The 14,569-nt window shown below is 35.3% G+C and overlaps 1 protein-coding gene across 6 annotated transcripts in view; it reads right to left on the bottom strand.

Moving 5' to 3' along the window:
• The window catches only part of ESCO1 (establishment of sister chromatid cohesion N-acetyltransferase 1), a 35,185-nt gene that overhangs the window by 15,002 nt on the left and 5,614 nt on the right, over window positions 1-14,569 (bottom strand). For all 6 annotated transcript variants that reach the window (XM_037380187.1, XM_037380191.1, XM_037380189.1 and 3 more), the window contains exons 5-8: window positions 14,195-14,306; window positions 12,813-12,876; window positions 10,553-10,667; window positions 1,134-1,265 (exon numbers count right to left, since the gene is read on the bottom strand). In XM_037380187.1, coding sequence (XP_037236084.1) covers window positions 1,134-1,265; window positions 10,553-10,667; window positions 12,813-12,876; window positions 14,195-14,306 — 423 coding nt within the window. The remainder of the gene's footprint in view (window positions 1-1,133; window positions 1,266-10,552; window positions 10,668-12,812; window positions 12,877-14,194; window positions 14,307-14,569) is intronic.

Below are 14,569 nucleotides of genomic sequence, written 5' to 3'. Positions count from 1 at the left end.
TGATGAGACACGAACAGGAATAAAATGGGGAAACATATTATATACTGCCAGAATAATGTACTGCTTTCCATCACACTCCCTGCCCAGTCTCACCCTATGAAGTACCCAACGTGTATCAAAAGAGATCTTTCAGGATGCCTGGATTATTCAGCAAAAACTGACCAAGAACAGAACAAATACCAGAACTATTTACCAGACAGTTTCAAACGCTTTAGCTATGAAGATACATCTTTATATTCGTAAACAGTGGGATAAAATTGAGCTTGAGACTTAAGAGTAGCCCAACAGTCATTTGGTATCTACATGAAATGAATTGGTGGCCTCAGTTCAGTTATCCTGGAGGTCTTATCTACTCGAGTGTAGAGTACTGAAGGTAACATGTGTGATAAAGAAAACAGACTTTGTGGATTCTATTCTGGATTTCAGACATGTGAACAGGTATTTCCTGTAAGTCTTGTAATATCAGCTAGTGTAAAGTAGCTGATTTTACAATATACTTTAAATTGTATAAAATTTTTCAAATACGAGTTTTAATGAGAGATCTACTCAGATACACAACATATAATGAAATTATAGAATAATACTTTGGACTTTAAATATAAAGATTACAATCACACTATGAATTCAGCAAAGTTTCAATATACTATGAAGTTGTATCAGCCGGATTCCTAGGCAGTCTCTCTTCAAAGTACACCTAACTAAGAAAAGGTAATTTAGAAGTCATCTAAGATTACACAATTACAAAAACAGTACAATCAGCTCTTTATCAGACTATTAAGCCAACCACTGCAAACACCAGTTGTACTGAAACCTGTATTTAGCACTTTCACAACAGTGACATTCCTTTATTTTCCTGTCACCACCCTCACCTCCCCCCCAGCCCCCAAGATTGGGGAATTTTAACAGAAAGAATACAATGGCAATGAAACAGCATTATCCTATTAAATATTTTATACATTACATATAACCTGTCTACCACAGCTCTTAAACACATTTATTTCCCAAAGTGCATTACTTATGGCCTACTGTGATATTAACCTATTAAAATATGACTTAATGTAATATGAATTGCAACTACTACATAGCAAATAAAAAATAATGCTTACGTCTTTAAAAATATAAAGTTTTCTTACCACATATTTTACAGCACTTATGAACTGGTTATGAAATAGCAGATGCTGGGTTTCATCCTCTGGATTTGACGCAGTGTAAAGCATTCCACAAATATTACAGGAAATAGCACCAAATCTCTTCTGTCCTGCATCCTATTTAAAAACAAAACAAAACAAAAAAGTATTTGTCAATTGCAAGCACAGTAAATACAATTCAACAGGACTTTCATCTAATCAGCCATGCGTTTTACAACTTATCTTCTGGAAACTCAACACAGAGGCTACAACAGAGTGAAAAAGGAGAAAGAATAAGTACGGAATTTAGAATTCCACCTTTCAAAAACCCAGCCTCAAAAGGCACAGGCATTAATCACAGAACAAACTCTACCTTTAAAATTAGCCCCACTCCCATTGGTTTTGAACAAATTACTTTTATTTTATGAAATACAAAGGACAGAGAATTCTTCCTTCGTTACCCTATTTGCAGTAAATATTATCATCTTCCACAAAGAAAATTCCAACATCCAGCCCCACACTATTTGGCTTTCCCTACAGTTCTGCTGCTGTCTATCTTTTGGTTGTGAGTTGCTTTGAGGTGGGCCAAAGGTGAGCCACCTTCCCGAACATTTGGAAGGATATTATAAAAGCAGATGCTATGATGTTTGACATGCTATCTTAATTGCACAGGGTTTGTAATTTATTTTTCAGACACTGCATAGCAGCTACAGTACAAGTGGAAGATCATACCATTTTACTCATGACCCTTTAAGTTATCTTCCTACTCCGTAACCAACCATTACCAAATTAAGGGCACTACTCAGCACCTGTTGCTTTGCTATTTATTCATTAAAACAGTGTTATTAATTTGGAAGTATGCTCAGATTAAGAAGTCAGTGGCTAATAAAGGACGAAGTATCAAGTGCAGGGGGTGCCTTCTGCAAAGAGCAAAAGAATGCCAGTTAGATTGAAGCCTCTCTAGCCAAAAAGGCATGTTTTAAATTATAGCTTAATGCTTAAATACATTTTTTTTCCTTTAACTACATTTGGAAATGGAGTTTATATAAGCAGCAATAAATGTCACTTTTAATCTATTTTAACACTTATCACAAGTAATAGAGAAACAAAAAGTTATTTTGTACTCTAAAATGGGAATATTATATGAGAAAAAGACGACTTGAGAGTGTTTTTTAAAAGGAAATTTATCTGTATGCTTAGACTGAAAGTGCACAATTTGCAGGAAAACAGATCACCTGAACTTAGTTTTGTTTTCTAAGAGCTGAAAATATTCATAGTAAAAAAGCTGACTTTACAGAAGAAGCATTTTTCAACACAGTAAGTGTTTATGAATCATTTCCTACTCCTCCCATCTTTAAAGATATGTTTAAGTACATTTAAGAGCTAAATGACAGCTCAGTTCTCTGCACAACAGCAACTTATTTCAAGCAGTCATTAGTGCAATCTAAAATGTAGATATCAGTTTCTTCCCAAGAGGCTACAGGCCAACAGAAAGAAGCTGAATCTGAAAAGTCCCTGCTTTAACGGTACATCAATTTATATATTCCTCCTGTATACAGAAGGAGAAATAGGAGAACATTAATTTTCTGAAATAAAAAGGAAAAGATGAACCCTGAGGTTAGATCTGCAGTTTGAATAATATGAGGTTTCTAAAGGCATAAAAATTGAATCCGACGCATCTTATTTTACGCGTAGGCTTCCTTTAAAGCAGCAATATAGTTCAAAACAAAGTACCTATATGCCCACCAAATACGCTGCATTTCAAGGATTTACACGTGGAAGATGAAAAAAGGCAGTTCAGCACTAAAGTGATGTACGGCAATTATCTTAAGATGAACCAATTTAACCAGATTTAGTAATTCCTATCTTGAAGACGGAGAACATATCCTCTGTACCTAGGGTAGGATAAGTGAAGTCTACTTCGATGCTGGAACATACTTTGATAAAGACGACATGTAAATTAGGAAGTCAGCTACAGAAAGCAACTCTTAAAATACTTAGTACATATCAGTACTGCAGTAAGTCTAATGGAAACAAATCCTGTTCAAATGATCAAGAAGCTAAAGGTCCTTAAGCTAAAGTACCTATTAGTCCACTACCAAAAAATCTCAAGCCAAAAAAAAGCCTAGCTATGTAGGAACTCATCAAAAAACATGGGGCAAGGATATTCTCAAAGTTGTCAGGCTCCTTAGCTCACACCATCCTGCCTTGTAAATACACATGCTGTTTTGCAAGTCTTCAGGAACAGATCATTTCCCCGGAACAGTACTGCCATATTGTATTTTACAGTCTGACTTTCTTGGATGTTGCTGGTATCAGGGGGTTTGGGTTTGTGTGTGTGCGTGTGTACTGTCTGGTGGGGGTTTTTTTAGGATTTCACTGATACTATTTTTACATGCATTCAGTTGTACCAATGGGCTACACAAAGAGGTTAATATTAAAAACATGTTACGTGAATTATCAGAAAAAACATATTGCAGTATCTAAAGCAATCTTTTGTCTGTAGCCCTAACAAATGCTGACTATATTTTTCAGCAAATACTTCACAGTATCTTGAGGGCAGTAAAGAAAATAGTATTTCAGTTACACAAAAAGGCTATTTCAAAGCCACACCACAGGACATAATGCTTCAAACAAACAAAAAAGGCAGCTTTGTAAATCAAATGCAGACTACAACAACAACAAAAAAAAGGGACATGCAAAATAATAACAGAAAAGCATTTTTCATAATTCCTGACATTTAACAAAATATCTACAGAATCCGACTATTTTTAACATGATATCACTGATAAGCAAAATTGGAAAGGCCATGCATCAAGAGGGAAAAAGCATTCCCAAACAATAATGTTGCATTAAAGGTTGCCAATCCTTCCTAATGGGGAGAGAGGAACAAACAAATCAACCCAAGAACACCTTGTGCACCACATGTAACAGGAAATAAGCACTTAAAACTGGGGTTTTGGAGGGGCGGAAATCTTCTCAGCAAACATCAGATAGTGGGTACTGGAGAATAAACCATCAACTTGTCACAACTAGAAAAAGATGTTAAGAGGTTTGACTCTCAGAACTTAAGAGAAATGTTTTTCACAGCAGTATTTAAGAAAATGTGGGGCTGCAGGCAGAAAAACATGTTACTTTATTTAAAACTCAATTTTCTAAACAATAACAACAAAAAGCAAGAATACTTTTTATTTCCTAAGCAAATTCTGCACGCATATATGGCAATTAAGCATTCCCCGACATCTCAGGCAATCCTCATTAATATAAGCACAAGATACAGGAAATCCACTGTTTCACAGCTAGCTGTAGTTGAACTGCAACAACGTTGCCTTAATCTCCACAAGGGTTTCTTAATTCTGTGTTAGACAGAAAGAAAAGTCTTACCAATATCTTCTTTGAGAAGGTGCATGTCTGCTGATCCTCCATATGTGGAATAAGGAGCCCTGCAAGCAAAAAAGGCATTTGGTGCCTCTGTAGGAGATGAAAAGGGGCCCTTTATTTTATTTTTCCTTTTTCTTTTCTCTTCAGGCACAGATTAGGTCACCTCCTTCTTGATTACCTAGTGTTAGTCAGAGGAAGATTATTTTTTCCTCTTTTCACAGAACAAAGAATAAAACCCAGCCATAGAAATAGGCAGGCTGGGAAGGAAATACAAGAAGAGCAGGAAGGAACAACACAAAGATTTTGGGGCTCTCCACAGAAAATGAAAAGGTCAAAGAATGCTGTTTCAGTGAAAGATGCATTCAAGACTGAAGCTGATGGGTAGATCCCCTTGCTGACCAGGAGGATCAGAAGACATGACCCAACTCAGAAACAAGTTTCACTTTATTTTGAAGGCTGTGGAATTTAACAAAAAGAAACCAAACAACAAAAAAGAACAAAACCAAAAAAACACCATCACCAGTACCCACCTTTCTGAAACGCTATTTTAGCCAAAGAACATAAATCCAACTTGAACCTTTCAGAACTGCAATGTATCTGATTTTATTTAACATATTTGCAAAATGAAAATGGGAGGGTCATTATCCATCCTGAAATGGTATCCTCCCTCACTTGTCATTAGCTAAAGCAATATGAAAAAAAATACAAAGTTAAAACCCAAATCTGCACAGTACTTACAATGGACAATTCATCTGTTCGCAACCCATATATAAACATTATTCAAGAATATTATAGAGTGTTCCAATGGGTACTGGTTTTGGCTGGGCTACGGTTAACTTCCCTCACAGCAGTATCTATAGTGCTATGTTTTAGATTTGTGACCAAAACAGAATTGGTGCTTTACCTATTGCAGCAGACTGCTTACACAGCATCAAGGCCTTTTCTGCTCCTCACTCTGCTGTGCCAGCAAGTAGGCTGGGTGTGCACAAGAAGTTGGGAGGGGACATAGCTGGGACAGCTGACCCTGACTGACCATACCATACCATACGGTGTCATGCCGAGCAATAAAACCTAAGGGAAGAGGGAGGAAAGGGAGGACGTCTGGAGTTAGGGCGTTTGTCTTCCCAACTGTTACACATGAGGGAGCCCTGCTTTCCTGGAGATGGCTAAACACCTGCAAGCCGATGGGAAGTGGTGCATTAATTCCTGGGCTTGCTTTACTTGGGTTCGCAGCTTTTGCCTTACCTATTGAACTGTCCTTATCTCAGCCCGTCAGTATTCTCCCCCATCTTTCTTGGGGGGAGTGAGAAAGCAGCTACATGGTGCTTAGCTGCCTGCCAGGGTTAACCCACGGCACGATGTTATTTCAGCCTTGGTGCCTGAATGCCTGTATCAGGTCCCCAGCTAACCTTACAAAACACAACCCACCTGCATGTGCCAGACAAAGCTGGGTTGCTGCAGTGAAGTAGAAATGGGAAGGAGTGATAACAGGAAAGGATGGCCATTCCTACCCCCACTAAGAGCTGAGCTATCCCAAAGGGTGGGATCTGTGTGGGAAGAAAGGCAAAGTGACTGCTCTCAACTACCAAACTCGCTCCCCAGTCACTTACGCAGTAACTACTGCCTTGTTTTTACTGGGATTACAGAAAAGAAAAGAGGCAGTGTTTAACTAATGTGAACAACAAAAGATTGCCCAAAAGCCATTCTGTAATTTTTCAGAGATATTGCCAACCAGACTATACCAGTTTAGGGAAGAAAACAACAACTTTACATCATAGCTATGCAACTTCCTTTAGGCTCATAAGAAATCACTTTCACACTTACTATTTCCACTGAGAATTGTGTTTTCAGTTTAAATCAAAAGTATTTATTTCATATATTACCTACTTCAGTCAAACTGGAAACTATTTTTAAGTTTAACCAAAATATATGTAAGGAAAATTTCAAGTATGATATCTAAATGTGTAAACTGCATTAGCGGGCACATCACTTTCACATATAGGACCAATTCAAGCCTCAGAATCAGCACATCTTCCATGAAGCGATCCTAATCCATGCATTTGCTGATACTTATAAAGATCATCTATGTTTAATCACATTTGCTTGCACCCAGGCATTAACTCAGATCTCACAGAAAAGTCTCTGTAACTCTATACCATCTTTTTATCATTTCAGTGATTTGTTTTCACTGTTCCTTCTTTTTACACATTCCTTCCTAAGACTGATGAGTGTAGTTTTCAAAAGACTAGCTTAATTTTGAAAGGAGTATGTCTCCTTAACGGCATAAAATGGAAGAAGTATCCCTATAACTCACAGGTCGTTACTTAGAACATTCCTTAGTAGCACTTATGCCTTTAAAAATTCTTATTCTTATGGTCAAAATTTTGTCCTAGACCTGGCAGGCAAGCGGAATTTTTACAAGAAGCAAAGAACTGGCTTTCCTTGTCTTGGATGTAAAGCATCTCATTTTATGAAAACTGAAAACATATGCTTCACACATTTGTATTTCTTTCCATTTCAGAAGTAAAGAAACGGATGATTTCATATTCAAGTTCCTGTATTTGCGCATCAGATTCAAGTACTTAGAAAGTAAAGAACAATTGTAGTGCATTACTCTATAATAATAGATTTTCAATATGGAGCTTCATGTAACCTGTTAACCTATCAACTGAACATGCAAATGAAGTGTAAGAGGGTACAGTTCACAAATACTCAGAACAGACCACTTCTCTGAATGGATTTGGAACATATTTTTAGCTTCAGCCTTAATTTCTTTCCTCCAGAAAAGCAGATCATACTCTCCTTGGTCTGAACCTAAATCTTTGCACATCACTTCAAACACCATTGTCTTCTGTCGCTGTTTTACTAAATTTGATGCAACATTAAATTCCTCCCTGTTTTCAGCTGAAGTTCTACACTCTAAATAGAGACTTGCTTTTTAAGATGTGTGACAGCAAGCAAATCTGAAGAAAACAGAACCAAGTCATCTTCTGTCCTAGCTGTACCTCTACAAAATTAAGATTAATTTCATGTTTGAAAGCTGCTCAAGTAACTACATGATATGTACCAAGAAAAAGAACGGTGCAAGTACTGCCACTAAGTATTTCTTCTTCAAATGGAAAATGTACAATGGAAATACAATGGAAATTGTATTATTTTACTTCTGTTACAGCCAAATAGCCTTAAAGCTTGTTAAAGATTATATTACTCAAGAATAATAGAAAATCAATCTATCCATTATAGGAATCATATGGGAGAAGGAGGAAGGTAAGATACATTTTTAAGGATTAAATATAAAGAAGTAAAGCATATTGTGGAAAACAAAGACTAGTTTTACCATAACACCTCTGTAAATACAGCTCAGGAAACAAAAAGATGAGAACACACAGACAATATTCTAACATCCCAGATTCTGAGCCACAGATACGGAAAGATAATTAGAAGGACAGATGTGAAACTTAAATACAAAAGACTAGGAAAATTCAACAGAAAAAAACAGCGCAATGAAGACAGTGCATCATGTGGCAAGTCAGACTAAGCGCAACTTGGTTTTCCTCTTCAGTTACAAAAAGAAAAAAAAATTCTGTACATACATTAAGATGGACCAGCTTGACAGATCTCCAAAAGAATGAGACCTCACAGAAGAGAGCCCAAAATGTCACCTTTCAGGCTTTTGGTTTTTTTAAAACGTATAAGAAAGTGCAAGTTAAGTGTTCCTTGCTAAGAATAAAAACATGACTTCCCAACTTTGCTCAAGGTAAAGAATAATTAAACTGTTTCTCTTAATACAATGGGCTAGAAACCTGCAATAAAAAATATTTCTAACTACTAACTATAAATTTTTTTACAGACACTATAAATGCTAATTTAAGTGATTTGACTGTGTGTAACAAGATTGCTCTCTGCATAGCAGAAATTTCAACCTGAACAGCTTTTAAACCAAACCAATCTCCTCTGTTCTCAGAGAATCATTACACAAGTACATAGATACCTTTGAAAATATTTATAAAAAAAAAAAAAAAAAAAAAAAAAGAGTCCAGCGATTCAGAATCCACATTTAAGAAACTCACCATGGTTTTGTAAACAAAACTATTAATTACAAAATGTACCTTATTTTATTACATGCATTTAATCCCCAATCACTTGAGTATTAGTATGAGAAAAGCCTGGTACTTTAGAAGTTAATTTAGTGATTTTTCCCCTCCAGATGATAGCAAACACTACTCTAGATGTAACTATGCCATGTTTCCACAGTAACTCATATCAAGGATAGTATTTTATAAAATGGCTTAACAAGTATTTGGGTTCCTCTATATGTTTTGACAATGCTAAAAGCAGTTTTCCCCCAGGTAAAAGAACAGCAGAGCAATACCTTACCTAATGCTTTCTTGGTAAAGTGAACTACAGGCATTACCAAAATACCCTTTCAACCTAATAAAAAGCCTGCTCTGAACTCAATGAAATCAAAGTGAATTAGATTTGTATGAAGTGCCGGAAAATATTAAGTATTATTGAACTGTTACTTTCACATCTAAAATTTAAATACAGTGCTCACTTGCATTTTCCAGAAATACACACAGAAAACAAGAAAGAAGGTCTCTCCCATTTTCCCTGGTGTTCTTCACTGAAACCCATTCTTTATATTCTAAACTTTTGCTAGGTATATAACTTAAAACTTTTACTGCTGAATACCTAAGGAAAAAATAGTACTCTCCTAATCTGGGCTGAAAACAAGAACACTACCAGCACGGGGAGTTGCAGAAAACCTCCTTGTACACATACTGTAGAGGAGAGCTACACAACCTCCCTTCAGTGCATTCAGCTCAGCAGAAAGTTATGTATTTCTTGTTGAATATCCTAGCAACTCTTCACTCAAGTTCCATTACTGTATGAGCAAAAATTAAGTTAGCTTTACTGAAATTAAAAGGAATGAATGTCCTTACAGTCCTTTTAATACAGTTAAGATACTCAATCATGAATTTTAGATCTGTTGGTAACATGAGTTTCAAAGAGGCAATAGCTGAAATATTTATTAAAAGTTAGACACAGTTTATTTATCATTCTGTGACTGGGCATTCAAGTGCCTAATTTGTATCACTTTAGGCAAATCACAGATATGTTTACCAATTGAGTTTTCAGAAGCTCTGATTTTGAAATATTTCAGTATGGATATAAGAGCATTTAGAATGTGCCTGGTTCTATTTTAGTTAATATTTTCATGTGTATAATCCATGTATTACCTGAAAAAAAATGCAATTTAGCAAGACCACCAGTTACATATGTGAAAGGGTAATTTCTTATGGTTACTACAGAGTCCTCCTTCCTAATGGCCTGGATTCCTCTCCCTCTAGCTTCCCAACTCCAGCCTTTCATTTCTCAAGGATTATCTGATGTGTGGATTATCAACACCACAAAACCAAACACAACCAAAAACTTGCAACTGTTTCACTATCAAGTTGTGTGATTCTACAAGACAGAGCGAAAAGACTGTGTCACACCTCTCCTTCTCATTTTGCATTTTCTTGTTTTAAAAGACACACCTGCATTTGGTAGCTAATAGCAAAAAGGGTACAAACACATAACCAAATTAGTATTGCTGCTTAAATATTATGGTGAAAATGAGGGCATCCACAGGAAAATCTTGACGTTTGTAGGAATAAATCAGTTGACATTAATTTTGCACACAAACTGCCAGATGCACCTCCCCCTATAATTCTGAAATTTTAAGAAACAGACTTTGCACATAAAGGCAAATTCATTCTCCCTAAAACAACTGCATTTTTACCTAATAGCCATCCTATTAAAAAAATGCAGAAATTTCTTTTAACAAGAATCAGCTTTAAACATTAAGTCTGTCTGACTCCATTTTTCCATCCACATTGGATGATAACCTAGTACAGGTTCTGCTTTCACAAATCATTTACAATGGTAATAGTAGTATGTATAAGTAATGATTTTTAGACAAGTTCATAAAAACACAGCACTCCAAATTCCAAAGTAATTTATTCAGAAGCTATAAGCCTTACTAAAAGGGTATTACTTACTATAATCATCTGCTTATCACCATCCTTTCCTGCTTCTTTTAGCTTCTGAATATGTTCCTCAGATGGTAGGAAATTACTGCATTTTGATGCTAATGAAGGATTTGACAATGGAACCCTTGAAATAGAAATATATTTAATATTAAAAAAAGGGACTGATTATACATGTCATCCTATGTACTCAAAGCCATTGTGATTAGTATAACTAAACTTTAACAAGATGCAAATCTAAGTTAATTACCCCAAACACAGTCCTATATATTTTAATTTCTAATTCAAATGGAAAAATAAGGAAATAAAAGGATTAACCAAAAAATACAGTTTGTGAGTAGCCTAATTACAAGATTATTTTTCTTCTTAAAAAAAAAAATTATAAGCAAGTGGCGTAGGTTAGTCACAACCACTCACACAAACGTTTAACTGAAGCACCTTCAGAGCATGACTGATGGTACCTAATGCTATGTATTTCCTACATAAGGTTAAGGTTTCTAGTTTTAGGTATCATACATTAGTCTGCTGAGGCAGACCATTTAAATATTCCCACAAATGTAAGTGGGCAACATAAACCAGATGTTGTAAATCTCTCAAATTCAATTCAAATTTATTCTCTTCTAATGTCTGTCAGTCAAAGGAGGGAGAAGAGGACCTGAAGAATAAATGCATGGGTATCACTGGAATATCTCTCACTCAGTTTAAGTTTCCCCTTGTCATGACTGAAAGGAACACTGAAAAGTACTATAATATATCAACAGCAAAGTTATTCTATGAACAGTATATTCAGAGGAAAAACAACATTAGTTCCAGATTTAGATAAAACTCGTGGAGATCACCAAAGCAAAACACACACAAAAATACTTACACTTTAACTAGGTATTTAAGCCTTGGTTTGCTTAGAAACAGAAAATATGTAGAGTCGAACACTTAAAATTGTAGCAGCTGCTGTAGTACATGTAACCAGGTAACTCAGTGAGATTTTTCAAAAATAAAAATTCTTGCCAGACATTTTTAAAACAGCATTTTTTGTACTAAATCTGAACATTCTGAAAATGCCTGGCGAATTTTTTTATTCCTATCATGTACCCCAAAATTTGCATTAAGTAGCTACTTTAAGGTTTGCTTTTACCCACTGCAACCTTTTCTTACGAAGTCCTAAAGAGCTATGGTACAGATATGCACATTACTCTGTTATGACAGGAATAATACAGAAAGAATGATGGCTTAAATCTTGGATACTGTATGGAAAGCAGGTTAAGAAAAATATATATCCAAATAATAGTAAAGCAATATGGGCTTGTTCAGCTAATAAAGCTAATAAACTTGACTAGATACCATAAAGCTGTTAAGACAGTCAAGAATAAAACTGTGGAAAAAAAAAAATCAAAGTTGTCATATTCATTGAAAAATCTAAAAATACTAATTTGACTAGTTTTACATCTACCTTACCACCCATCTTCTGTGAAATTCCATAGCAGCAGTTTTTCAACATGTACAAAAGGGCTGGTTAATTAGAATTGTTAATCTGGCCTCAAACAGATGTACTGAAAACGAACTGCCTCATTTCTTCTTGTCTCTATTACAGATGTAAAGAATGGTATCAATATACTAACCACTGTGCCAACAACGTTCTGCTCAAAGTACCAAGTACACAGAAATTACTGTCTTTAGCTTGTAATTGGCTAAAACCAGAGACTATATCAGAAGTGTTCAAAAACTACAACAGTCAACACGATCAAGGATAAAACATAAACTTGAACTGTTAGTAGTAAGAAAAATTTAGTCAGCAGTAAGAACAGAATAATTTTTTTATATGGCTTGTTAACACCTTCATCTTAACAGCAATTACAAAACAATCCCAAATTAAGGATTTTATATACACAACACTCCCATAACTTAAGGATTAGAAAACTCTTCCAGAAATAAGTGAAATAATTCAGTAAGTGAAAATCATGTGGCAAACCCTTCCTATACCCTCTGGTTATCATCTGATTTGAGCCAGAGACCATTAAATATGCTTTCCCAACTCTGTTAAATGCTACTTTTTAAAATAAATGTGCAGTTACAAATATATTGCTTAATAATTTTCTTAACAAAATAAAAACATCCCTTAATAACTGGGTAAAATGAAAGTCTATTTTTATAAAGGGCAAGTCACTTATTTGAAACTGAAAGTCGAGTGTGGGACACAATAGAACAGTCGCATAATAAAACCTCTCATACCTCTATGGAAGGTTACTGTAATTCCATAACGTATGAAATACTATACCTGTTCTCAGTTTCAGAAGTCTGATTGGTAAATGAAGTTTGTGTCAACTGCTTGGGAGCCAAACCTACAATTAATCAAAGATTTTAACTTCATTATAAAGTTTTAGGTTGCAAAGGAAATTTGAGCTACAACACAAATAGCAATTTGCAAAAATATATTCAAGACAATTCTGCAATAAGTTCATGGCCAATAAAAAAAAAGGATCCAACCCTAAGACAGTATTCAGATGTTTCTCCATACATACTTCAAAAAATATGCAATTTTCTTCAATATTTTCATAGCAGTTCTGCATAGCAGTTTGCCAGCAGATGAACAAGTGACACTACACTGGAGTTTAAATCTGTTTATACTGACACCCATATAAATAGCTCTATGTATAGTATTAGAATCATAAATGTACAGTATGCCCCCATCCGAGGTGCATTCTATAACAATTTAGGAAAAAAAAACAACCAAGCATATCAAAAGAAATAAGTGGTTTTTACATTCTCTAACAATACACTTAAGAGTATTTTGCCCTTCAAAAGTACCATACAATGGCAGGGAAAAAGAAATATTTAGTAAAGCTGAAGAGTTAAACAGGTCACTCAAAAGCAGCTTCAGATTTAAAAAGGCAGAACAAAAGTCAAACCAAAAACCGCAACAAACCAAAACCCAAAAGCAAAAGGATGAAATATGAAGAGGGAAGTTAATGAAGAGATATGTTAGTGATCCATCAACAATATTTCTTAGACAAATGTACTTCAGTCAAAATATTTGCATCACACTCATCATAAGGTTTGACAAACTGCATTCACAAGCTGATAAATTAAGACTATGAAATAAAAACAGGAGAGTGGTTATGTAATTAATAATTTGGTCAAGACCAAGCAGAACTATTTAGGAGAAAGAAATGCAGAAACTTATTCGAAGGAAGTGGTAACCAACAGAGAATCCTTAACAGAAACCAATCTAAGAGAAGAACCCAAATGAAATTTGGAAGTTTTACTACATGGAAAAGAAAATTATTCGATTAGGTTTTTTTCTGGTTGGTTGGTTGCATTTTTAAAAAACCTGTCACTTTAACTCAAATGGAGCATATTTAAGCATGAAATTATTAATGCATAAGGCACAAAGATGCACCAAAAGCAGAGTAGGTAGATAAACTGACACCTCTTTCTCCCACTACATAGCCCAGAAATAAAGGGATATCCATTGTTACTAAAGTGACCATGGGTGTGACACGCAAAGAAATACAGAACCCCTGGTAAACGGTTCCAACGTCAGAAGTTTAGTTCTGCACCAACTGTACCTTATTCTGTGAAACACTCCTCTGAAAGGAAGACTTAGGCTTCCCATGTAACTGGTCAGAAGAAGAGGAAAAATTAGTAGTAAACAGTTACCTTGAGGTTCATTTTCTCCAGGTTCTTTTTTTAGTTGTTTTGGTGGTTTAGGAGCTGTGACATACTTTACTGGAGAATGTTCTGGACTTGATTCCAGCTGTAATCGGAAGTTCTAAACAAAACAGAAAACATTAGATAAAAAACCTGAACTATTTAATGCCTCTAACCTATTAACAAAATCACTGACTTAACTAAGTATTATCATCGTGAATACAGCACAAGTTTTCCGATTCCTACATTACTTAAAGGAAACAAAATGCAACTGATTAGCTAGTCCATACTTAAGTTTGTGGTATTAATTTTGCAAAAAATCTTTCTTGTTTTGTATGTAAGCTTGTAAAATACTTCCCACAGAACACTTGTGCCCTTAAAATC

This window comes from Falco rusticolus, chromosome 3, assembly GCF_015220075.1.
Source record: "Falco rusticolus isolate bFalRus1 chromosome 3, bFalRus1.pri, whole genome shotgun sequence".
In the NCBI taxonomy this organism is placed as follows: domain Eukaryota; kingdom Metazoa; phylum Chordata; class Aves; order Falconiformes; family Falconidae; genus Falco; species Falco rusticolus.
The sequence above is the reverse complement of the archived record's forward strand: the minus strand, read 5'-3'. Positions and strand labels throughout refer to the sequence as shown.